Below are 26208 nucleotides of genomic sequence, written 5' to 3' on the forward strand. Positions count from 1 at the left end.
TTTTTGCCTCTTTTCCCTTTCCCTCAACTTGGTGGGTTTTCACATGGTGAGTAGCGTCAGCCCCCATACTCAAGCAATTCAGAAATACAGCTAAAATTTTCCAGCATCAGAAATTTTCTTGACAGGGCCATTACAAAGAACAGAAGTCAGGACTTTCGACTTTTGTAATGGGGTCAGGTGGGGTGTTCAGGAAAGTTAAGGCTTGAAGGCAGATTTCGAGAGTGGTTTAAAGAATCTGAGATCACATTGTTGCGCCAACCCTATTTTAGGGTTAAATCAGAATTTACCCCAGTTTATGCTCAATTGAGGCTTTTTCACTTTCATTTTCTTTCTTCTTTTGACTTTTCGGCCTTTTGCCATTCTTTGAAACTTTCACAAAATTTTCCCCAGTTTATTTTTGAAGTGAGGTTCTCTTTTCTCCTTTTGCTCTTGATTTTGTTGCATTATCACTTTTCCACTTTTTGAAACTTTTTCTTTTCGAACTCAAACTTGCCCCAGTGTGGGGTTTGCGATTCTCAGGGGTTGCCAAATGAAGTATTTTATTCTGAAGGTTCAAAAGGGATAACTAGGGATAGAATGTTTGATTGGAAAAGAAGAGGGCCTGACTTTTATTCCGTTCCTTACAATAACTCTGAAAGGAAACTTTCATTAATGCGAAATTTCTTGCATGTATCTGAATTAATTGACTGAGGAAGACTCTTGTTCATCCATATCTATGAAACATAAGTGATCCGCCGGACAGAACTCGTCCTTTTTCTTTTCTCTCTTCTTTTTCAAAATTGAAGCCCAGATATTAATGGTAGAACCAAAATTTCCCCAATTCGCAACTCCCTCTCTTCTCTTTTTTCTTTCCAATCTCCTTCCCCAATGTGGGGTGCGATCATAGGTGCTTTGAAAAGAACCACCCATTTTAGCTCAAATAAGGATGCAAGGGATAAATAGTGTTTAGGTTGTAGAAACGATGGCCAAAGTATCATCTTACACCTCATGACAATCAAAGTAACGAAATGGTCATTGATAATCCATTCCCCTTTTTGATATTTGAAAATTTTCCAATGTAGGGTAGTGATCATCAAGGCACTTATTTGAAACGAAATTATTCTTGTAAAAGCTCAAATGGGAGAGCAAATGATAAAATCTGTATAGGTAGAGAAACGAATGCTCGAAATATCATTCCAAATTTTCAAAACAAACAAGAATAATGCACATTTTTGCTTTCATTTAGATGTGAATTGAATATAATTAGACACAGTGGACATTTCTCAAGCAAAGATCTCCCCAATTTGCGATTTATCAATCAATGTGACTGATTTTGTTTTGGGGTTAAGTGAAGGAGAAAGGTATCTCATGGGGCCTTCTGAGTGACCTCTTTTAATTTTGAGCACTCTTATTGCGTAGCTCGGATCACCACAAGGATTTTATAAAGCATACACTTGTGCATTTTCAGGCTGGAGGTTGAAAAAATCCCAATTTGAGCTTATTTCTTAAAATTCACCACGAAATCTCTTAATGAGCTCAATAAAGAATGAAATGTACACGAGTATATACAAAACAAATAATTGTCTGAATAAAAGCTTCATTATTGCCAATGTTTGAAAAATTTTAAAAGCAATACATATGAGAAACATTCTGAAGAACTCCTTTACACATGTATACACACTTTTCTCTCTTAATAGCTCCCTTTTCCCTTTGAGCAATGAAATCTCTTAGATGTTTTTACATGAGCGCTTTCAGATGAATTTTCAAATTTACATTATAGGGCCTGCCCAAGAATCAAGTAATACTTGTTATTTTCAAACTTTATTAGATCAAAATTGTTATTAGATAAGGAAAAATATTTTCACCTTATTGAAATGTTTTTATGAATGGAGGGGGGAGGGGAAAAAAATAAAAGAAAAATACCTAGAGTTAGTAAGCAAAATTGTAAAATCGGTATGCATGTCCTATGGGGGAGCCCTTTTTGTGCCAAGGGTAGGCCTAGCATGAAAATGCAATCCTCTAGGGTAGATACCATACAATACCTGATGAATCCGATCAATTTATTGAGTGAAAAATAATTTGAAAAATTTGATCAATTGGGGTAAGAAGAGACATTCGTCCTAAAAATGAGGACAAAGTCCGAATGGATGGCCTACTTTGATCAACGCATGATGTGCCAAAAGGGGTAAAATGGTCAAATGCATTGAATGAAATTTGATTATTTATTGAAAATTGAATGGATAACCCTGAAAAATGAATTAAACTAATCAAATGAATTGAATGAAATTGGTGATCTTATTCAAAAATTGACTAGATTGCCCTAAATTGGATAGACTAGTCAAATGAATTCAAAATCGACTAGGTTGCCCTAAAAATGAACAAATTGATAAAATGGACTGGATGAAATTGATGAATAAAATGATCCAATGGATTGAATGGAATTGACGGCTTATTGGTAGTTTCAAAAATTTATTGCGATGCATTAGTCTATGAGCCTTCTAATATCAGATTTTGGCCTCAATTTATTTATCGTCTCATCAGTGAGGAAATATTGGTGATTGTTCCAATTAATGTCCTTTACGCCAGGGATTTTTACCAATTTTGATAAAGTGGCCAAGAAGTGATTATTAGACGCTCATATTCCAAAGATCGCTCTATGAAAATGATCGGATCCTACCTTACCTTGTGCACTACCCCTTTGGATGGTACAAAATGTAAACGTGCAAGTCTCATTGGATTAAATATCCGAGACACAGGGCGGTTTAGTCCTAACATGGGATCCCCTAAATGGCATTCCCTTTCTATGGTTTATGCATGATGCCATTTTATCAAAGCGCGTGAATACGCAATTGAAATGAAACATGACCTAAGAGACCCCTTATTTGCCAGGGTAAGCCTAAAATGATATGGCATTATTAATTTATGAACGAAATATATCAAAATTTCTTAAACGTGCAATAGCCTATCTACAAGGGTAGGTGCTAAAAGAAGGTCATGCCAGACCTCTTATTTGCTAGGGTTTGTGAATGCAATGGAGACACAAAACCAAGAAAAGTTAGTTCAGCCAGATAAATACACATAACACATTGTAGCAACGAGATGAAGCAATCAATACAAAGAAATAAAGCAATAAAAGGGAAAAAGGGGTTGGATCTCTCCCCTCGTGAATAGTGTCCCTAATAAGGCAAGGCAGACTCTACCCTAGGCAAGCTATCATGGATGCATGAGGTATTGGCTCACTAATGCATCTAGACTCGATAGGTTTTAGGTCCCCGAGCCTTCAGACTTGGAAACCAAGGGTCATCAATCCCAAGATTCTTTGTCGGTTGCTCGAGCGATTCCCCAGACATTGCTACGCACACATCGTGTCACGGCTACATGTCATGAGTGAATCTATCAAAAATCCTCAACCTTCAACTAAAAGCTAAAGGCTATGAACCCAAAGCTTAAAATGGAAGATTGAGTGACTCCTCGGATCATGCTACGCACACATCGTGTCGTGATCGCAAGTCCAAGTGAGTCGCCTAAAATCCTAATAAGGTGGAGTGGCGTGACAAGCCACTAAAAGAAAAATAAATGAGGGGTGAAAAGTTAAAGCGTATGCACGTATGCTAGTGCTCGTTTGGAGGGGAGGGATCAAGAACCAACGCGAGGCTCTAGGGTAATATCCCCCACTCAAATGCAATGCAAAGCGCGGAATCACATAAATAAACCATCCATCCATCAAAACAATCGTAGGCGAATGTGTGAGGAAGTGAGTTGATACGCGCGAGATGCAAAAATCCTAAAAAAGGAAAAAAATGCAATCCTAATATCCAAATGCTATGCATAAAAAGGGTAGAAAAAGGAAAAGAATAGCTAAATCAAATGCTTGGACCCACTTAGGAAGTCCCCAGTGGAGTCGCCAACTGTCGCGCCCCACTTTTTGAGTGTGTGAAAGTAGTGTGTATGTGAACGTGTGTGAAGATGAAAATAAAAGGCCGTGGGATTGTGAAATGCGACGGTTTGGCCAAACAAAGTTCAAAAAGGGTTTTTGAATGGAAAATGGAGTCGCCACTTGGTATAGAGTTAGGGTGTACCAAGTCACCCAAGAAAAAGTGATTTTTTGGAAAGAAAAGCAAACAAACCCTTTTTAAAGAACTTTTTTAGGTCTACGTAACCAAAGAAAGGGATCGGGGGTCACATTTGATAAAGGAGAAGGCAAAGGCAAAGCCTAAGGCACTCACTTACCCTAGCCAAAGCTAGTTGCGTGACTTAGCCCCTTTTTTCCTAATTTCTTCTACCCAAAGTATGCGTTGCATGTTGGATATGACTAAAAAAATGCAATCCTAAATCTAAAATGTCTCTTATGAGGCTTTTTGGTCCCAATCACATGAATTGTGATGGCCAGTAAGGAAAGCCCTCATAGAGGTCACGAGTAATGCAAATGAAGACCCAAATATGAGTGCAAGTGTGAAAATGTAAGAGGAATGCAAAAATAAAATAAAAATACAAATGTAAGTGCAAGTGTGCAAATGTAAGAAAAGTGCATGTGTGCAAATGTAAGAAAATATGCATGTGTGCGAATGTAAGAAAAGTGCATGTGTGCAAATATAAGAAAAGTGCTTGTGTGCCAATTGAGAAAATAAAGGTGTTCGTGTGCAAGTGGATGAGAATATGGTATAATAGTAGTGAATGCATCTAAGTACAATTGGGTGCAGTTTGTGAGGTAGAAAAACAAGTGACAAGAAGAAAAATGTGTGAACATGGCATTTGTATTGAGAAGGATATAAGTAGTGAGAAAATGTGGATAAGAGGGTGAGGGAGTGACATGATGAGAATGAAAGTGTATGAACCTATAGGAATGCATCAAGTCGGGTACGGGAATGACTCCTAACTTCATGATTTTTAATTTTTCCTTTGATTAGAAGGAAGAACTAGCGTGCTAAGGCTATTTTGTAGCCACACTCGCTCGTTTCTCTTACCAAAAGGGGACTCTCAAGCAAATGTACCCTATAACTAGCATGAGGATGCGAAAACCTAAAATGAAGGGGAAAGGATTGGAGGAGCATGCCAGATGCTAGAAAACTAAGAAAAATGTATGAAATGTAGTGAAACATGCAAGTATGTACTAACGAGAGGGGACGGCCTATTGGGGTCTAGCATTGGACTAGCTCTTTTCTAAAATTCTCTCACAAGCATTGGACTTGCAAGAGCACGAGGGGGAGAAAGACCATGGCCAGCGTTGGACTAGCCATGGTGACACATTCATCCATCACATTCATCTATGACTATGGAAAGCAAGTAGACATGCCAATCACCTATAAACACGTAGCACATAACACTTAGCATGCTCGACTAAATGCAAGAGCCTAATAAAGCAAGTAACACGTAGCACACAAACATGCAAATCACACTAATGAACCTATTACATTGGCTAACTAAAACAAATGGGGAAGGGGAAAAGTGAATAAAAATGCTCTCCAAGCCCTATCTATTACAAGCCAAGAGGTGTACACATACCCCATAAATAAATAAAAGAATGACTTAATAAAAGTAAAAGTAAATGAAATAAATGAATGAATTAAGGAAAAGCAAGGCAAGCAAAGTAGACATGCAATTCTCACTTAGCACGTTGGATCATATAGGGGAGAGACAAAAAAGATAAAAGAAGTTATACCTCCCTTGAAATGGAGCTCTAATGGGGTGAAGTCACTTATTTACCCTCCAAAATAAAAGAAATGGTCAAGGTACCAATTTATTTGGGAAAATTAAAGAAAACATGCAAACACGGGCTCACATGGTCATAAAGCTCTTAAATTCATGCATGAAGTGCAATTTAAACAAAGCATGGTAATTATTTGAAGCAAACAAGCAATAAAAATCGTAAAATTAAGGCTGCCAAGGACCAAATTGAGGACATTATTCAATTGGTTGGGTCATAGTGAAATGAAGGGAGACTTGGGGGGCCAAAGTGTAAGAATTTCAGAATTATTTCATGCATGTTCATGCAACCCACGAAGAAATGAGCTTCTGCAACAAAGAAAGCTTATGATGAAGCTTTTCTACAATTTCAGCCGCGGCCTTCTTCTCATGTCACCATCTCAAGCAATCAACATTTCAATACCTCAAACAACTAGTGCAATACAATCACTAAACATTCATCTCATTTCCATCATGAAATCCTTCTTTTTAAGCACCAAAGTCATGCAAATCAGATTTGAAGAAAGCTTCTGCAATACTTGCTGCACTCCCATTTCCGGCTTTTCAAACCCAAAACCCACAACTTTGATCCAAACTCTTTCAGCCAAACAACAAAACTTTAACTAGACAACAAGACACACGACTTCAACATCCAAAACGAGCTAAAATATAGAAAGGAAATCACGCAAATGCTAGAGAAATTTATGCAAAAAGGTTCGGCAATCCTGATTTGTTCATTTTCAACAAAGTGTTTGATCATTGATCATAGTTCAAGTATTTCAGACTCCAAACATACAAACTCAACATCAAACCTTCCATTTCTTTCCCTTCAACACCAGGTTAAGCATGCAACTTAAGTGCAAAGACTCAGTGAGCAGCCACGGAAAAGAAAAACAGCACAGAAAATGCGACGGCTTTTTGTCTTGCTGCTAATTTTGCAGATCATGCCGACACCAATATTTCGTGCAAAATTCCAACAAAAGCTCATTAATTTATCATCCAAACAAGTAACTAAATGCAGTCACAGGAATGTAATCCTCTTAGCAGCTTATTGAACCGCATAAAAACAGCAAGTGAGCTAAATGAAGGCAAAACAACAATATTTCCTTCGCAGTTTCCTCCTTGTGGGGTAATACAAATTATGGAAAACAAAACTTGGCTGCAACTTTCCTCATTCAACCGGAATACATTGATGCAACCTAACTTAAACAAATCCCAACTCATTCAAAAACCAACTGCAAGAATCCGGGACAAGGGGAAGAGGAAAAATTCAACGAGGCTCTCGAACATGAAATGCAGCAAAATGGAACGAAAGAAAACTGCAAATGATTAAACCAACAAATGACAGAGGGAGGAGCTGTAAGACTAGTTCAGAAGAGTACCTAATGAAGCCTTTTGGATCAAGACCAGGTCAGGAATTGCCGTGAAAAGCTGCTGGATTTGCTTCATTGCGATTTCGAACCCGCACCAGCGAAGCCAAATTGATGATTTGGGGGCCAGATTCAAAGGCTTTCCAGGTACTTTATGTGAACCATTTCTGAACAAGAGTTCCTCCCCTGACTTCATAGTTTATGCAGAAACCAGAATCAAATCGATTTGAGCAACCAGAAAGGAGATAACCATGCCGTAAGGGGTGCCGAAAATCAGCCCGTTCTGCCGAAAACTTGGCAGAAATTTCTGCTTCCCTTTCTTGTTTTCTCTCAGCTATCCCGCGTAGCCTTCTGTGTTTTTCCTCTCCCCAGGGCCACCAACGAACCTCCCGTCTCCTCTCCTCTCTCTGGTTTCTTTCTTCAGCCGTCCAGACTCTCGGCCTCACTCCCAAAAACCCCAGCCGCTGTTTACTCTCTTCTCTCCATTTCCAGCCGTCGCCCGCAGATTTCCCCCCTTGCTCGTTCAAACCTCCTCTCAACCTCTCTTCCTCTCGGCCTTTTCTTTTTCTTTCAGCCGAAGCCCTTCCAAAACTTTCAGGTTTTTCTCTCTTCCTCTCTGTTTTTCTCAGCCGTCATCTCGTGCCTCTCTCAACTTCCTTCGCTGGTTTTTTCTTCCGTCACCCCCCAAGACTCCCTCTTGCTCAGCTTTTCTCTCCTCCAGTCAGACAGTCCTCCCCTCTCCAGCTCCCCTCGGTTCCTTTCCTAATACCCCCGCAGACTCTCTTAGTTTCTTCTTCTGTTTTTCCTTTTTCTTATCAGCCGTCAACCAGAGCCTCTCAAATCTCCCCATTCCCCGCAGTTTCCTTGAAGTTTTTTTTTCTAGCCGCCAGCCTTCTCTTTTTTACTTCACCCTCCTCTCCCCCTTAAAACTCCAGCCGTCACCAAGTTTTATAGCTACCAGCATCCTCCTTACCCTAGCATCCAATGGCGCTAGTTTTTCTGTATTTTCCCTGGTATCCGGGAGCCGTTTGATGGCTCTTGTCCTGGAATATTCTCAGTAAATCTTGGAGATGTGAGATGGCTTTGTACCGGATAAACTGGATAGGAAAAGAAAATGCGGAAAAAAAAACTGAGTGGGAAATGAGCCAAAACTCTGTCGCAATTTTGTTTCTGTGTTATTTGAAGCCATGCGAAATTTGAAGAAATAGAGCGGGTTCCCTTTTCCTTTTCCTTTTTTTCCTTCCTCTTCAGACCCTCTCAAATAGCCCAAAACCCGCTCTCGGGTTTCCTTTTTTCTTTCCTTTTTTTTTTAACAATTTAATTAATAATAATGAACCAAATAAAGCAAATTAACAATAAAATCAGATAAAATGAACAAAACTAGGAATAAAAGATAAAAACAAAATGCTAATAATTCTTCCTTATTTTTCCGCAAAATTCTAATAATTCTTCCTTCTTTTTCCGCAAAATTCTATGCTAAAATGACTTAAAATAAAAATAAAAGACTAAAAGTAAATAAAAACTAACATGAAAAATAAAAATAATAGTAAGTAAAAATACACTAAAAATTTGGTGTCTACACGACCCATGCCCACAAATGATACACGGGACGAGTATTCGACCCATGTCCACCCCTACCTGATAGCACGAGAGAACTCTAAGATGCTCTTCTTTACCATTGGAGCGAAGCCCAATGGTTGAATTTTTCATCTCAATGGGCAGGCAAAATATCGTATTAATGCATAAAATTAGTCTTACTTCTACAATTCTGTGCTAACCGATAATTATGGTTGATTAATATAAAAAATATTCTGCAACCAGATTAATTCCATCAAGCCAGAGTTCTAATACATGCATACGCCATTATCAGGTTTTTTTCTCCATAAGAGAAAGGGAATCTTTTTCTCCATTTGTACACAATATCAAACGAGTATGAGAAGGCTGATAACTACCGAGGAAATGAACCAACCAATCTAGACAAGCCAAGACAAACCAAATGAACGTATATCTATTTTAAGATGCATTCCACCTAGCAAATCCATGTTTCTTTTCTTTTTTTTAATTCAGTTTTTAAAGTGTTTTGTATCACGAACCAATAAGAAGTGATTAGCAATACCAAAATAATAATAATAAATAAATAAAGTAAATAAGCAATGGAAATTAGATTCTAATACATACATAATTAGCTAGAAGTATACATCTAACAACTACCACTGTAAAATTGGTGAAACCAGAGAGATTCAAGCGTAAAAAGCTAAGTTTGGAAAAGTGGTACGACTTTGATACAAAGGAAAACTTTAAGAAATGATACTAACCAAAGATGGATGTCACTTCAAATAATTGGAAAAACCCAAGCGTGGATAGCAAGGTTTGGAAAAGTGGTGCGATTTTGATACAGTGGAAAACTTTAAGAATTGATACTAACCAAAGATGGATGTCACTTCAAATAATTGCAAAAACCCACAGCCACAACGTTGAAAGACCATTCACCTTCAAAGACTTTCTCAAGGCAACATTCCCGTCAACACTCTATTTTTAGCCTACTAGACCAATTTTAAATATGAAATATTTAAAACCCAACCAAAAAAATCATGTAAATTGCAATAATGTTTAAGGTAGTAATGATCTTTCTGAGCAGCATATTCTTTTTCTCTCCCAGATACTTATTGTGATCAATAAATTCTTTTGATTTAGTAGTTCTCCACGTTGGTAATTATTGGAACTCTACAACTTTGATGATCTTTCTGAGCAGCTTATTCTTTTTCTCTCCCCGATACTTATTGTAATCATTTAATTCTTTTGATTTAGTAGTTCTACACGTCGGTAATTATTGGAACTCTACAACTTTGAGTTCTACAATAATCTCTCTCTCTTCTAATATCAAATTTACACTATTCCTATATTATGGGGGAGGGGGAGCCCAATTAAATTTGCATAGGAATTGAAAGCTGAACCTTCAGTTTAAACAAGTGCATTACTGAAAATGGAAGCACAATGCTTCCATGTAATGTACTAAACAGGATTTAAATCCACGACCTAACGCACGGAAGAGCTCTAATACGTTTCCTGACCATTGGATCAAATCCCAATACTCTGAACTCTCTCAAGACAGTATTCTCATCAATACTCTATTTCTGACTTACTAAAGTAAATGGACAAGAAACGACTGACACAAGAAGTTACCTAACAAAACACCAATTCTACATTTGGACTACTTTAACTTGACTTCAATAAAAGTCTCATAATTTATTAAAAAAACTCCTATAATCCTATGCCAACACCTTTTATTTTAGCCTTATCACAGGGGGAGGGATGGGTGGGGAGAGGGAAGGGTAGAATGGTCCGAAATGAGGGAATAAAAGTAAGAGATTCTAAATTCAAACCCTCACATTTATATTTAAAAAAAAATTATCACATTAACTAATATAATTCCAATTAAAAATTAAGTTGAGCAAATTCAGACAAATTTCCAGTGAATCAGCAAAGAAGGCGTATACATGAAGTATCCTAGCAAAAAGCAAACCACTTGTGAAAGCAACATAAGAAGTATCCTAGTAAAAGGCCAACGACTTTTTATGCAATTTGATTTGTTTCCCCGTTAATAATGGAGACATTCCTGAATACACTTCACTTTTTTTTCAAACCTTCGTATCATATTAAATTAGCATAATTTGAATTGAGAATTAAGTGGAGAAAAATTAGATTAGTTTTGAGTCAGTCAGCCAATGAGTTTGTTTGGACAACAAGAATTTGAAATAAAAATTTCAGATTTTGTTTTGCTTGCATCATACACACAATTCCAATCACTTTTTTATCTCACATACATCATATCACAAAAAGTGCTACAGTAACTGGATCAAATAAATCATCCAAATAAATTCTTATCAAACAAATACATGATATATCCTGGCAATAATGAAAGAAAAAAACTAGTGAAAGTAACACATGTACTATCCTGGTAGAAGGCCAACGACTTCGTAAGCTAGCTGACTTACTTTCAACATAGCTTGGCCGACACTCTTCTGTAATTTCTGTGAATCCTCCTTAATGAGGCTCGGTTTTGATGCCACGTTGCATTCATTTGAAAATCAGTAAACGTTCACTGCTAAAATTTCTCGCATTTTTCTTGTTGGAACGAGGAGCACTGATAGTCTCGTCAAGTCTTCACGTCACTTAGAATGACCAAAAATGAGTCTGTGTCCTGCAATGTTTTCAGAACCGGACCGGACCGGCCGATTCAACCGGTTGGACCGCGAACCGGACAGGCCAACGGTCCGGTCTAGAGCTAAAGCCAGAGAGTAATAAAAAATCGCTAGAAACCGGGTGACTCGGATGAACCGTAAAAACCCGCTTAGACCGTGAACCGGCGGTTTTTGAAACTTTTCAAAATTAATTTCCAAATTGCAGCCACCAAGAATCAAACACCAAACCTTGTGTTTGTCATAAGAAGCCCTTACCACTAAACCATAGCCAGCGGACAAGATTATTTTGTGTAGATATCTACTTAACTTATTAAGTGAAAAACTAAAAATACCCCAAACCTAAGACACATCAAACTTATTTCTTTGTATATAAAAAATATTTAAATGCAAAGATAGTAATAATTGTTAGTATATGTATATATATATATATATATATATAATAAATTAGGTGAATATTAAATGTGTTAGGACAACCGTTAAAAAAATCCTTTAATAAAATAGCTTTTTCAAATTATTTTTTAAATTTTTGTAGAAAAATGTACGACAACGATTTAATGTGTGTAAAATAAAAACAATCAAGAAATAGATTTGTGAAAAAAAATAAAAAAATTAAAAAAATGACAATCCAAACAAGGTCTAATTTGGTAACTAAATTGAATTGTTTAGATAAGTTATTGTTTTAAAAAATTTTAATTACATCAGAAACACTTGTGCTTTACATCATAAATATATTGTTGGTATATCAATGTTTGTTAATGTACTCCCCTTGATTATTAATGTAATCCCCTTGATTTTTTAATTTGTGAAAATAAATCAAAATATTCAGACTTTTAATTTCAGTTACAATCTCACAATAAAATAGTGGTTGAAATGCAATAACAGATAGAAAGATTGAGTAGGGATATTCTAGCTCAATTGACATTGTAGACAAGTACTTAGGAAAAAAATTGATAAGTAATTATTATTTTCAAAAATATTTATAATTACATTGTACACATTCATACTTTACATCATGACTCCTTGATTTTTTTTTTATTTGTGTGAATAAACAAAATACTTAAAAATTTTAATTTCAATTACAATCTCAAAACAATATCGTAGGTAATAAGATTGAATAAGGATATTGTTACCTAATTGACTGGTAAATAAGTATTAAATAAGGGAACATTGATAAATAATTGGGTGCTAATAACAATTTTCTAATGGACAAAAACTGTGAATATGGAGAATTTTTTTCTTTCCAATGAATATGGACCGAGTGAGAAAGTCAAATGGCCGAAATGAAAACACAAATTTGAAAATTTTATTTTTCTTTAACCCGAATTATTTAATGCTACAACCACTCACTTTTATCTCATTTTTTGTTTCTTATCAAGTTTGCATTTCTATTTTCGATTCTCTTGACTTCCTTCAAATTCCAAACTTTCTTTTTTAAATTGCAATCTCTAAATCCCAAAGATGTAAATTAAAATTTAAGTTCACAATGTCAAATTCTCATAGACGTGAATTTTGTATAATTTCAAAATATTGTGATATTTTTGGGTTAGATTTAAGATTATTTTGGTAGATGTAATTGAAATTGAAATGAAATTTATTTGTTTTAACTTATAATTTAAAAAATTTATTTTTGAAAATCCAAGTTATTCAAAAATAGTAAACTTTTCATCATATAAAATTTTAAATTAGTCTATTGCATGTCTTATTTTGTGCATATATATATTTATATAAATTATTTTTAAAAAAATTCATTGAACCGAGGTTGAACCGGTCCGACCGGTTGAACCTCGACCCTTTCACTTCACCGGTTCAATTGACGGTCCGAGTTTTAAAATATTGGTGTCCTGTTTTGATTTTTTTTTTATTATTACCCTTCCCACCCTTCTCTGTACCTTTCTCACCTCTAACTATCAGGCATGAGATTTAAACCCTTAACAGCAGGAAAGGCCTTAAGGGCCCTCCCTTGCCATTACAATCCTGGTTTGAATTTGTTCGCTATCTATAGACATCTATGTCTCATTTTTTTTAAGTATTTTTTAGTACGGGAAGGGTAAGATTTAAAAAAGGAGCAGGGGAGGAAAATTTGAACCTAAGACTTCTAATCCATGTGTTTCAATATTAGTCACTAAATCAAGTTCCCTTCAGCTAGTCATCTGTGTACACATTAATGAGTAACCTTATTTGGCATTTGTGTTAGCCCAGCTATCCTAATCTATTCTTTCCACCAGATATTTGGGTTTCTTGAAAAATTAGCCTAGTGTACTCCTATCCATAATAATAATAATAATAATAATAATAAAACATTTCTTTTATATTTTGGACTCTCAACAAAAAAAATTCAAAGAAAAACAAATTTCAACAGTTCAATTTTTGGCTCCCACTCTTCTTTTCCGTCTCTATTATTACAAAGGATACAATTGGACGACTTTAAGTCAATTCCTCTAAGGTCCATATGATGGAGAAACAATGGCGGGCGTTTCATTCCACTAACCTCACTTTCCACTTGTGTCAATGTCCGAAAGTTCCACTCTTGTTAAAAAGTATGGTAACTTCATAGTTCATCTCAACTGGAGGCAAAATATCGTATTAACGAGTAAAAATAGTCTTTACTTCTACAATGTTTTGCTAACTAGCCATTATGGTTGATTAATAGAAAAAAAATTATGGTTGATTAATGGGAAAAATATTCTACTAGAAGATTAGTAATTATCTAGCAGAGTTCTAATGTTTTACGAATTAACTATGACTTAGATGGATGAAGTGTTGTAAATATCTAAATAAGAGCCAAAAGCAAAGTTGCTGTTTGTTTATGTAATCTTTCTATTAGCATGTTCGCAATATTATGGCCAGGTCCCAGTTGACTACGACGAGTGAAAGTCAGGACCGAGGCTTCCACTTCAGAAATGAGACGCGACATGCGAGTAGATGTTTGTAAGAATTTTGGGTTTCTAAATGTAGAACTCAAAAGTTAACCATAAACTGTAGGGACAATAAATTTTTTTTTTTTTTGTTGGAGGGGGTTCAATGATTAACCCAAAAATATATAAAGAGAGGCTATTTTACACAGACGTAAATAAATATGTGCGGAAGCGATGACTTAGTAAATAAATCTTGACAATCACAATAAGTAAACCTACGAAAATTCCTATTCTTAAATAATAAAATTACCATAATTTGACTCCAATAAATTACAAAAAAAATTGACTTGAATAAAATACCATAATTAAATAATAACGTATATTATGCTTGATTTAATATGTTAACACTAAATATAATTAGTGTATTCAATATTTAGGACTTATTTTCAAGTTTTTCACTTGTTCCTTGTTAAGATGGTCCGATTTCTTTGTCAATTTTGATGTTGAAATGAACTTTTTCACCTCGAGAAGTTCGGGCTAAACTTCTACGAAGATTCAGGAAATGGTCGGTTGCATTCAAGAGAAGGAAGTAGATCGGAAGACAAAGTCTTTGTCTTCCAGCTGATGTTTGTAACCTTTAGAATATTCGGAATTTTACAAACTTGAATAATTTAATCAAGGGTATATAAAATTGCTGTAGCAACTTTTTTTTTAAAAATTTTTTTAGCAGGAAAGGAGTAGTATTTAAGAAGTGGATAGAGGGAAGGCAGGATTTAGATTTAGCATCTCTAATTTTTAGAATTTCAACCTTACAAACTGTTGGAAAAATCATTTTGAAAACTTCAAATGAAGATTACTTTCTAACTATTATGTGAAGATGTCAGATCAGGGCAGGAAATTAAAAGAAAAACATATTCAACATGGTAAACAAAATTTTTTGACAAAATTTAGTTGTTCATTAAATTTTTTACAACTATTTCCATTTTTTATTTTTTAAAATTTTTAGAGAACTTTATATATCAAAAAATGCGTATTGCTCGATCCGATATACCACATCCAATTTGGAATTACATATTTCGCAACCATTGCCGACGTATCAATGTCAGTCATAACAATGTCAAATAGATACAAGTTCTAACGTTCTGTAATTATAATTACTGCCTTCAAAAGGAGTACATCATGTAAAGCGAGAGAAATTTTCACATTAACACAGTGTGTCAAGTTGCAAAATTGTTTTTGGAAGTTAGAAGTTCTACGAAATTGTTTGATGTTTAAGTTGTATTAATCATATATGTCTTATAAATGGTTAGTTTTTTCAAGTGAAGCTAAATATATGAAGGTTTTTGGGCGACTATAAAAAAAATATGTAATTTGGGAGAGTGAAATATGAAAATGATAAGAATTTGTCCTTAAGACATATAAACTGCCCCAGTTCAAGGAATTTTCTGACTTCGTCCCTTGTTTAGCACCTTTATAAAAAGAAACATCAACACGCTTATTGGATACTCTCATAATGAATATGGCGAATCAAAACTTCCAAATTTTGGTGTTTTCTACACTCTTTCCAACCCTAGTTCTAGCAGAGTGCACCTGCGATATTGAGAGAAATGCAGATGGAAATAGGAGTTCGGCCCTCAAGTACAAATTAGGAGCAATAGCTGCGACCTTATTTGCTAGCTCTATTGGCATCTGTCTACCAATTTGGGGAAAGAAAATACCATCTTTAAACCCTAAAAGCAATTTCTTCTTCATCATCAAATCTTTCACCGCCGGCATAATTTTAGCAACAGGGTTCATTCACATCCTTCCCGATGCTTTTGATAGCTTGACTTCTCCATGCATTCCCATCAATCCTTGGGGAAACTTTCCGTTCACCGGTTTTGTAGCAATGGTTGCTGCTATTTGTACGCTTATAGTTGATGTGTATGCAAATTCTTATTATAAGAAGAAGTATGGAAACGAGAACTTTCAAGCTACAGTGGGGGCAGGTGATCGCAATAATGGAGAGAGTAATCTCTCAGGAGTGCTTCCTCTTCATACTCATGCCATACATGGTCATGGACATGCCTCGATGGAAGGGGATACCATTTCTACTGAGCTTCGGTATCGTGTGATATCGCAGGTAATTATATATGTACTTTTATATAGCAAATGGGATAAATTGTCACTAAACTATTTATAATTCATTGATTTATTTTGTCACCAAACTCTTAACTTAGGTAACATGGTTATTAAACTAATTAAAACATATTCTTATGTCAAAAAAGTGATTATTTTTATTAGTAATTGAGTGACCAAAGTATAAATTTTTGTTTGTTGAATGATAAAAAGTATACTACTCCAATAGTTGAATGATTGTTTTAGCTAAACAAAAAGTTTAGTGACCAAACCAAGGAATTCTGTATAGTTTATTGATTATATTTTCCATTTGCCCTATCTTTACGTTCCAGTTTTGTTATAACTAATCATTCTAGAGAGTCGTATAGGCTAACGGATAAAATTTAAGGAAAAATAAAATTAGGATAGACGATGCTGTATGTGGCCTTGGTAAGGTTAGTCACTTGGGACGATACTTTCTTGTTTGTGGAAAAAGTGCGAGTTTGAATTGTATGTCATTGCTCATACAAAATATATTCAGTTGTGGTTTAAATGACTTTTTTTTTACTGTGGTGTGCGGATGGATGGCTGTTAGTAAGAAGCAATATTATTTTTTTAAAAATTCTAGTAAAGAGAGATAGGCTTCAAGAAGTGGAGCTTCAGAAATTAGAACCTAAAACTCTTTAAGTTTTGGGATTTCAGTCTAAGGCATTAGACTAAGATTTCCTCGACTGTTGGTAAGAAGCAATAATGGTTAAGCAAATTAGCTTGCTACAAGAGTTAATTACTACTAGCACCATCACCAATTTGAAGATTGCATCTTAAACTGTCACAAGCACAGATAGCAGTTCCAAGCCTTATGCAATCAAATTGTGGCACACTAATGTAATCAATTGAAAATCCGCTAAATTTTGTTTGTTATTCTTTTAATTAAAGATTTTAGTCATAAATAAATAAGAGTATTTTGGTAAATAGCATCGAAGTAGGGATATTAGAATTTTTGGGAAATAAAAAATTATTGGTTTTGAGCTCAACTGAACAATATGTGCCATAAATTGATAGTATAAGACGCTAAAATGTTGAAATCAGTATTTTAGACCATAAAGCTCAAATTAGCGATAGTTTAAGGATTCATATTGCAATTAATCTTAATTATATTTTTTACTTCTATATTTCTTATGAGGTTTCTTCTTGTTTTAATGTTGATATAGGTTTTGGAATTTGGAATTATTATGCACACCCGATTTATTGCCATTGCTTTGGGTGCATCGGGTAGTCTAGAAACAATAAGGCCTCTGCTGGTAGCTTTCACGTTTTATCTATTTTTCGAGGGTATTGGATAGAGGTGGCAAAATGGGCGGGATGGGCGGGATTTGCTTGGGTTTGAGATGGAACCGAGTCATATGGGTTTGGGCCCAACCTTACCCATATGTGTTTTGGGACTAACTTGGGCGGGATCATTTTGGGATGGGTTTAGATTGATCCCGCCCAATACCCAAATCCATTTTCTACATATTTTTTTTCCTTTAATTCATTTTTTATTTTTATATAATTTTAATATTTTTGATTTATTAAATTTCTTTTAGTTTTATTAAATAAACATGCAAGTGCTTTATACTCAAGATTCCCACCAAAAATTGGATTAACAAATAAAGGAAAAGATAGATATACAGCCATATTCCAACATATATCAAGATGGCCAAGGTCCTTAGGATGTTGAATATTTATCCTTATCATTGTCCAAGGATGACAGGTCTAAACTAATTGAAATGCTGGAAATTCTTGTGGATAATGACTAGGAAGACTACTAGATTATATTCGCTGGTATGACTATAAAAATTGTTAAAGATAATTTTTGAATCTAAGATTCCGTTTGGATTGACTTTTTTTTCAAAAAATAAGTTTTTCAAATACAATGTTACAGTAATATACAATAACTCAAGAAACATCCCATCCATATTAATATATCAAATATTTCAAAAAAATTTTATAGTAAAAATTTTTCATATACACTGCTACAATAAAATATTTCAAAAACACCTACCAAAAACAGCTAATCCAAACGGAGCCCTTGCCATTTGAGCCCAATGGGTACCCAAGTATTTCCCATCCTTTCCCATTCATTAATGGTAGAGCTGGCAATTTGTCCCAAGTCCCAATGGGCTACCCATGCCCAAAGGAACTTTGGGCGGGATGGGTATTATAATTTGGTATTGGGTTTAAGTTAGGACACATCCCAACTATACCCATTAATGAATGGGAAAGGATGGGAAATACTTGGGTACCCATTGGGCTCAAATGGCAAGGGCTCCGTTTGGATTAGCTGTTTTTGGTAGGTGTTTTTGAAATATTTTATTGTAGCAGTGTATATGAAAAATTTTTACTATAAAATTTTTTTGAAATATTTGATATATTAATATGGATGGGATGTTTCTTGAGTTATTGTATATTACTGTAACATTGTATTTGAAAAACTTATTTTTTGAAAAAAAGTCAATCCAAACGGAATCTTAGATTCAAAAATTATCTTTAACAATTTTTATAGTCATACCAGCGAATATAATCTAGTAGTCTTCCTAGTCATTATCCACAAGAATTTCCAGCATTTCAATTAGTTTAGACCTGTCATCCTTGGACAATGATAAGGATAAATATTCAACATCCTAAGGACCTTGGCCATCTTGATATATGTTGGAATATGGCTGTATATCTATCTTTTCCTTTATTTGTTAATCCAATTTTTGGTGGGAATCTTGAGTATAAAGCACTTGCATGTTTATTTAATAAAACTAAAAGAAATTTAATAAATCAAAAATATTAAAATTATATAAAAATAAAAAATGAATTAAAGGAAAAAAAATATGTAGAAAATGGATTTGGGTATTGGGCGGGATCAATCTAAACCCATCCCAAAATGATCCCGCCCAAGTTAGTCCCAAAACACATATGGGTAAGGTTGGGCCCAAACCCATATGACTCGGTTCCATCTCAAACCCAAGCAAATCCCGCCCATCCCGCCCATTTTGCCACCTCTAATTAATGGGTATAGTTGGGATGTGTCCCAACTTAAACCCAATACCAAATTATAATACCCATCCCGCCCAAAGTTCCTTTGGGCATGGGTAGCCCATTGGGACTTGGGACAAATTGCCAGCTCTAGTATTGGATTAGGCGGATGCAGCACTCAGGTACTTACCTTGTCTCAGCTGTTTGGTTTTTATATTCCACATTTTTTTTGCTTTTTAAGAGATTGTTTATGCTTCAATATATCCGTTTGGATTGGCCTAGTTTTCAAAACAAGATTTTCAAGTACAAACAAAAATAACTTAAAAAATATCTTATCCATACAATATATCAAATATTTCAAAAAATATCTATAATAAAATTTTTTATAGACATTATTAAAGTAAAATATTTTAAAAACACTTTCAAAAATATTTAATCCAAACGGTTAGATTGCAAATTTTTTAGGATATTTTTGAAAATATATTTTGATGAATTTTTAAAATTTAAAATTTCACGGAGTATTTGTAAAAATTTAAAATACTTTTCCTTTCCTCTTTTTCTTCCTCCTTCCTCCTCCCTCCTCCCTCTTCCTCCCCTCCCCTCTCCCACAAGAAAAGATTAATTATAATCAGTTACAACCATTTAAGAAAACGTTTTTGGTTAAATCATTGCAAGAATATCCAAAAGAAACTGACTTTCTCTAATAAAATTAAAAACCCAGAGTTCTAGGTTTTTTTCCTTCACTAATTTGTCGGTTTTAAATTAATTGGGTGTGGTGATGATGCATGAAACAGAGAATGGAGAGGCAGGTGCGGGGTTCGTGGTGGTGCCGGTTTTGGGTTGGAGAAAAGCAGGGGAAGAAAAGGAGAAGGACCCAAATGGGGATTACGTGAAATTGAAAGATGGTGATGTGGAGGAAGGCTATGGTAGGGTAGCAAACATCGGATTAGGTGTGGGGTTTGCATCATCGTCTTCTTCTTCCTCCTCTTCTTGTTCTCGTTGCAGTAGATGCTAGTCTTCTATTTGACGGTGGGCTAAATTGATTTTTTTGGTGGGATTTCTAGCAGTCTTGGCAGTTGTTTTCTTCAAATAGATTGGACCATTCTTTATAGATGGGGAGGCAGGTCGCGAGAGAGAGGAGGGGAAGGTAGGAAGAAAGGGAGGAGAGTGGAGGTGGTGGTGGGTGAAAGAAGAAAGAAGGGGATAGGTTTTTTCGTTTTAAATTACGTGCATTTGAAAATTTTGGAATATTTTTGGAGTTAATTTTGTTTGTATATTATTATAATAATTTCTATAAAAAAAAAACTAATTTATGAAAAATAGTCGAATCTAAATGGAACCATATTTATGCAAACTTTGAATCTACTGAAGTTGCTTAAAATATCTCAATGCATATACTTTTGGGATAGTTTTAGAAACCTTTCTCGAAGTTTTTAATTATTTCACTGATCTATTTTTAAGTTTTGAAAATTATACTAATCTCTCTTGAAATTAATTATCGTGTAATATTAAGGCTGAATCAATAATTAAAAAGTGATGTTAGGAGAGAGAAAATAATATGATTTCATTATTACCGCTCATCTACTACATATTGAATTAATTTAACACCAATACACATATTTAAAAAATATTAAAATTTGTTGTTTATCATTAGAGATCAAATAATATATAACATCAAAAATAATATATCATTTTATTTATTTTTACTTAATACAATATCCAAATTACTCTTTTCAGTTACATGCTCATTGTCAAACTTGATCAATAACAAATAATCAAAAAATTTGTAACCAAAATATTACAAAGAATAAATTTTAACATCATAAATATCCTTGGTAATATATTAAGGTAGTTGTTGAGATTTTTATGATATTAAAGTTCGCTCTTTGTAATATTTTGGTTACATATTTTTCTAGTTATTTGTTATTGATTATATTTGACAATGGGTATATAACTAAAAAAAGCAAGTTACATTAAGTGAAATATATACAATGATACTATTTTTTTATGCCATATACGATTTAATCTCTAATGATAAACAACAAATTCTATTATTTTCTTTGATGTTTGGACTAGTATTAGATTAATTAAACAATTTAGTAGATGAGACGCAATGGTGGAATCATATTATTTTTTCTATTCTAATATCACTTTTAATTGTTGGTTAAATCTAGATGCTACAAGATAATAAATCTTAAGGGGGGTTAATGTAATTTTCAAAATCTAAAGGGAGGCCAATGAAATGGTTAGAAACCTCATGGAAAGTTTCTGAAATTATGCCCAAACTTTCAATCTACGATGTACTAGAAAATCTTGGCTGTAAACAAAGTAACTGGGGCTAGCTGCCTTTTTATTTCGTTTGGCTATTAACTTTTGTTTTTCTGTCGCGTGAACCTCAACAATACTCTCACATTTGGTAAAAGATAATAAATTAAAGTAGAGAAAATTATGTACAGTAGTTTAGTACTTTCATATTCGACAAAGATAGTCAAATTTTTAATACTGGATGCAGATATTTTCAATTAGTCTATCTCTAGTTATTGTCATTTCACAAATCTTTTCAAGGTGTCGAAATCATGTCAACTTTTAGAACGTGGTTGTCCACATTAAGATCTCTTTAATTTCATTTATTTCTCTGTATCTTCTACCTAAAATCTGTTTGGATCCTTCAGTTTTTCAAATACTATAAAGAATTTTAAAAAGTACTCTAAAATATACTCCAAAAAATAGTCTAATTTTTTTTATGTTTAAAAAAATCTCAAAATATATTTTAAAAACTCTACTACTCTTAAATATTCCAAAATATTTTCTAAAAATATTTCAAAATATACTCTAAAAACTCCGCTACAGTAAAATTTTTAAAAAATACTCCAAAAAACAGCTAATCCAAACATTTCTAAAAAATCTAGTCAACTTTCAACAATTGGATCTCAAAATCAAGGCCAAAACTTGGGCAGATTCAATTTCAAAATATCCAATGGCCCAAATTGTACCACATCACTTGATAAGCGGTATGATACAATTTGGACTATTGGGTTCACTTATTTCTATTTCTTACATGCCACGAACAGTAAGTAAATAGAATTTTTACTACTTGCTACTTTATTTTTGAATATATTTTTTGACTGTTTGCTGCTCAGTTTTATTTGTTTGGTCAATTTTATTCTTTAAATGTATGACACCTTCCTAGGGGAAAAAACAAAAAGAAAACTGATATTTGCAGTAGAAATACAACTTCTTATAGCTGCTATATGCATTTAATTTGCTTATGCCCAATTTCCTACAATTATGTTCAGATATTTGAATATTAGTAGATAATTTAGTGAATTGTGATGTAATGATCTCTGTTATCCAATTTTGTATCTCTAGGGAAAATTCAATGTGCGAGCAATTGCAATCATGTCTGTTTTCTTCTCGCTTACAACACCAGTTGGAATTGCGATTGGGATTGGAATAGCAAATGTCTACAAAGATAACAGCCCAATTGCTATCATAGTGGAAGGAATTTTTGATTCAGCACCAGCCGGTATCCTAATTTACATGGCATTGGTGGACCTTCTCTCTGCAGATCTCATGAATCCAAAGATGCAAAGCAATTCAAAGCTTCTGCTTGGGGCAAATGTTTCCTTTCTTTTTGGTGCTAGTTGTATGTGTCTCTTGGCCAAATGGGTCTGAAATACATACATATATACAAATATATATATATATATATATATATATATATAATTAGAAGCACTCTCTTTCTTGTATGGCGTGTTTAATTGATTTTGGATTTAACCCACTTTGCCAATAAATTACCCGTCTTTAAACAAATGTCTAATAATTATAGGTCACTTATTTCTCATAAACGGAGTTGGCTCCACTCGGTTACAACTCCACTCCCGTTGCTTTCAATGTCCTTTTGGTGAAACACAGGTATGCAGTTCTTGTCAATGGTTGAGATTAGTTTGCACTAATTATGCTTATTTAACCTTAGTCGGGGAAGGTGGAGATAAAAAACATCATTCAAGTAGCGTCATCAATAACTTAGGATCGGAAGTAATTATCCAAATATTTTTTTGCTAAAAAGTTTAGTGCCTCAAATGAGAATAGGGGTAGCAGTTCTCAACACGACTCGAATCGAACACGAAATTAGTGGGTATGAGTTTACTCTTCACGGTCAAACCCGAATAAGCCGCTAAATAAACATGTTCAACTCAAGTAAACATGGATTGACCCTTTTGACCCATCTAATCCATTTAATATGTAATTTTATAATTTAATTAATAAATTAGAGGCATAAAAGAAATAAAAAAAAACTAACTAAGGCTATAAATTAGTATTACGAGAACAGAATCATGAATATTATGCGAAAATAAGGTATTTTATTTGTGAAAGTGTCGAAGTTTTGTTTTGTTCACTATTTTGTTTTTGCACACAAAGAAAAACCCAAAAATTACTACGAGATTGGGCTGCAATTTTCTATATTTTTATGGAAACTCCATTATAAAAAAAAAAAAACACCATACTACCAAAGTGAGAAGGTTAAAAAATAAAAAGAAAGTTAAGTACACTGGTTATTCAGGTCACGTTCCCATGTTTTGCGAAATTAATGAGTCGTGTTTGGGTTAAGAAAGTTGATTTATTTAAAATTTCGGATCGGGTTTGAATTGATGTGTTGTCTAGAATACCTAAATTTCAAACCGACCCGCCAACCCGTGACCCAACCCAATTGCTTGAGAAGCTTTTATTTGTTTTGGGACCTCTATTTTCTATGAATAGATATTGTATAGGACTAAGATAAAGTGTTTATCTTTTCCATATCTTATAATTGGTTATAAGGGTTTATGAATAGATATTGTATAGGACTAAGATAAAATGTTTATCTTTTCCATATCTTGTATACTCAAAGTTACTAATTCTGAGCATGAATTTTTGTAATCCTTCAATTAGTGAATTAATTGTTACAGAAAAAAATATAAGCGCATGAAACAAACATCCAATAACTCATTATTTTTTGCATATACAAATAAAAATTATACATACTGCATAGCTAAGGAAGCTTGGCCATAGGGAAGAAAGTATTTGAGTAATCCACTCTTATGTGTCAGCACGTTCCTGCAACAACAAGATCGCATTTGAGATGAGCAATAGAGCCATTTGGGATTTACCTTAACAACAAATACCTATTTACAACCAATAAATTTTTTTACCTGTTGCTAGCTGGACCAAGTTATAGATACCATTATTGTCTAGAATCGCCATCTCTACCTCCATGGAAGCCCACCAACCAGGGTGTTCCAAATCTCAGATAGGTGCTTAGGAACAGATATTAAATCTAAAGAAACAATAAAATAATGCAAAAAATGAGACAAATGTCCATATGAAGAAAATAAAGGGACTGATTAAGCACACTTTCTTTTACCTTTTCTAAGAGCAATAGGCAGATAAAGACTTGAATCTATAGATGGAGGAACTGCATGAGTTGAGAACGACAATAATACACTTGAGAAATGTTGTCTACACGATTTAGGCAATGGCCCAACAACATTAAGGCTCCAAGCATTAAATGGCCAAGAAACAATGGTAAGATGTAATGGCTCGGTGGTTGATGAATATAATTTGCATAAAATTGGCAAGTTTGACACTTTTGAGCATATTCCATATAATCTTTGATCATAGTAGGCTAATAATAGTTCATTCTTTTAATCCAAAAATGTAAATTGGGACTAGATTGATGGGTTCCACATATTCCAGAATGTGCCTCTTGTATAGTTTGATATGTCTTATCCTCATTTAGACTACACAAGAATACACCTTTAAATAATATCTGATATAGCATATCCTTGTATAAGATGAAACAAGGGGTACAATGACGGATGTTAACTCTTTTACGTTACTTCACAAGTAACAATTGAAATAATCTTCTACGGATGTTGACTCTTATACGTTGCTTCAAAGTAACTTGACATATTCATCTGGTAGATCATCACTTAATTCCAATTCAGCAGGTATTGGGTGATCAGCAAGAAAATCTACTAGTATTTGAAGATACCATTTAGTTAGACAGTCAGATAGAACTAGTATACTTATCACATATTTTATGAGATTCTTCCTAGAGGTGAGTCTCACTCTGTATGCTTAGAAGTAGTGTTTTAACTTCTATATCACAAAAATAAGAGTTAAACACAACTTTTCAATAGGTGAGTAGTTTAATTCATTAAAGGTCATCATTCTACTTAACTAATAAAGGGCAGCATTTTTTCCTTCACTAATTTCTTGCGTGAGCAATGTCCCTACTGAACATTCTCGGACAGCAATGTAAAGAATTAATGGCTTCCCATGAATAGGTGTAGTCAGGACAGGAGCTTTCATAAGATAAGATTTAATATTATTGAATGCATTACTTCACACCTCATCCCATTGGAATGATACACATTTCTTCATAAGGTGATTGAATAGTTGATGACTTCTAGCCAAATTTGAGATGAACCTCCACAGATAATCTAACCGCTCTTGAAAATTTTTTAATTCATGAATATTGTGAGGTTCAGGCATCCTTAATATACCATTAATTTTAGCTCGATCAATTTCAATACCTCGATAACGGACCACAAATTCAAGAAACTTTCCTGATGTAATTCCAAATGTATGTTTGAGAGGGTTTATTTTGAATTGATACACTTTCAACCGATCAAAGATTTGTCTCAAATCCTCCAAGTGATTGCTTCTTTTTTTTTTTTATTTAACAACCAAGTCATCCACATAACATTCAATATTTTTGTAAAGCATATCGTCGAATGTATTTTGTGTGAGAACTCAGAAATTTATGTGTACACTTCAAATTTATTTCATTACATTTAATTTGTTATTAGAAATATTGTATATAACAAATAAATGATTAAATTAATGCATAATTGAATTCCTATAAAATTGAAAATTTAGGAAAAAATAATATAATAAATAGAAATAATAAATAAATAAAACAATAAGCAAAATAATAGAATGATGTAGAAAATTTTAGGAATCAAATAAACA

The 26208-nt window shown here is 34.0% G+C and overlaps 1 protein-coding gene across 1 annotated transcript; it reads left to right on the plus strand.

Annotated features, from left to right (window-relative positions):
• The first annotated feature begins 15607 nt into the window (after positions 1-15607).
• On the plus strand, positions 15608-22866 carry LOC113737547 (zinc transporter 5-like). The gene is made up of 2 exons (XM_072083849.1): positions 15608-16210; positions 22561-22866. Exons 1-2 carry the CDS (start codon positions 15608-15610, stop codon positions 22864-22866), a joined length of 909 nt encoding a protein of 302 aa, XP_071939950.1.
• Positions 22867-26208: the final 3342 nt, after the last annotated feature.

The sequence above is a fragment of the Coffea arabica genome, chromosome 3e (assembly GCF_036785885.1).
Source record: "Coffea arabica cultivar ET-39 chromosome 3e, Coffea Arabica ET-39 HiFi, whole genome shotgun sequence".
In the NCBI taxonomy this organism is placed as follows: domain Eukaryota; kingdom Viridiplantae; phylum Streptophyta; class Magnoliopsida; order Gentianales; family Rubiaceae; genus Coffea; species Coffea arabica.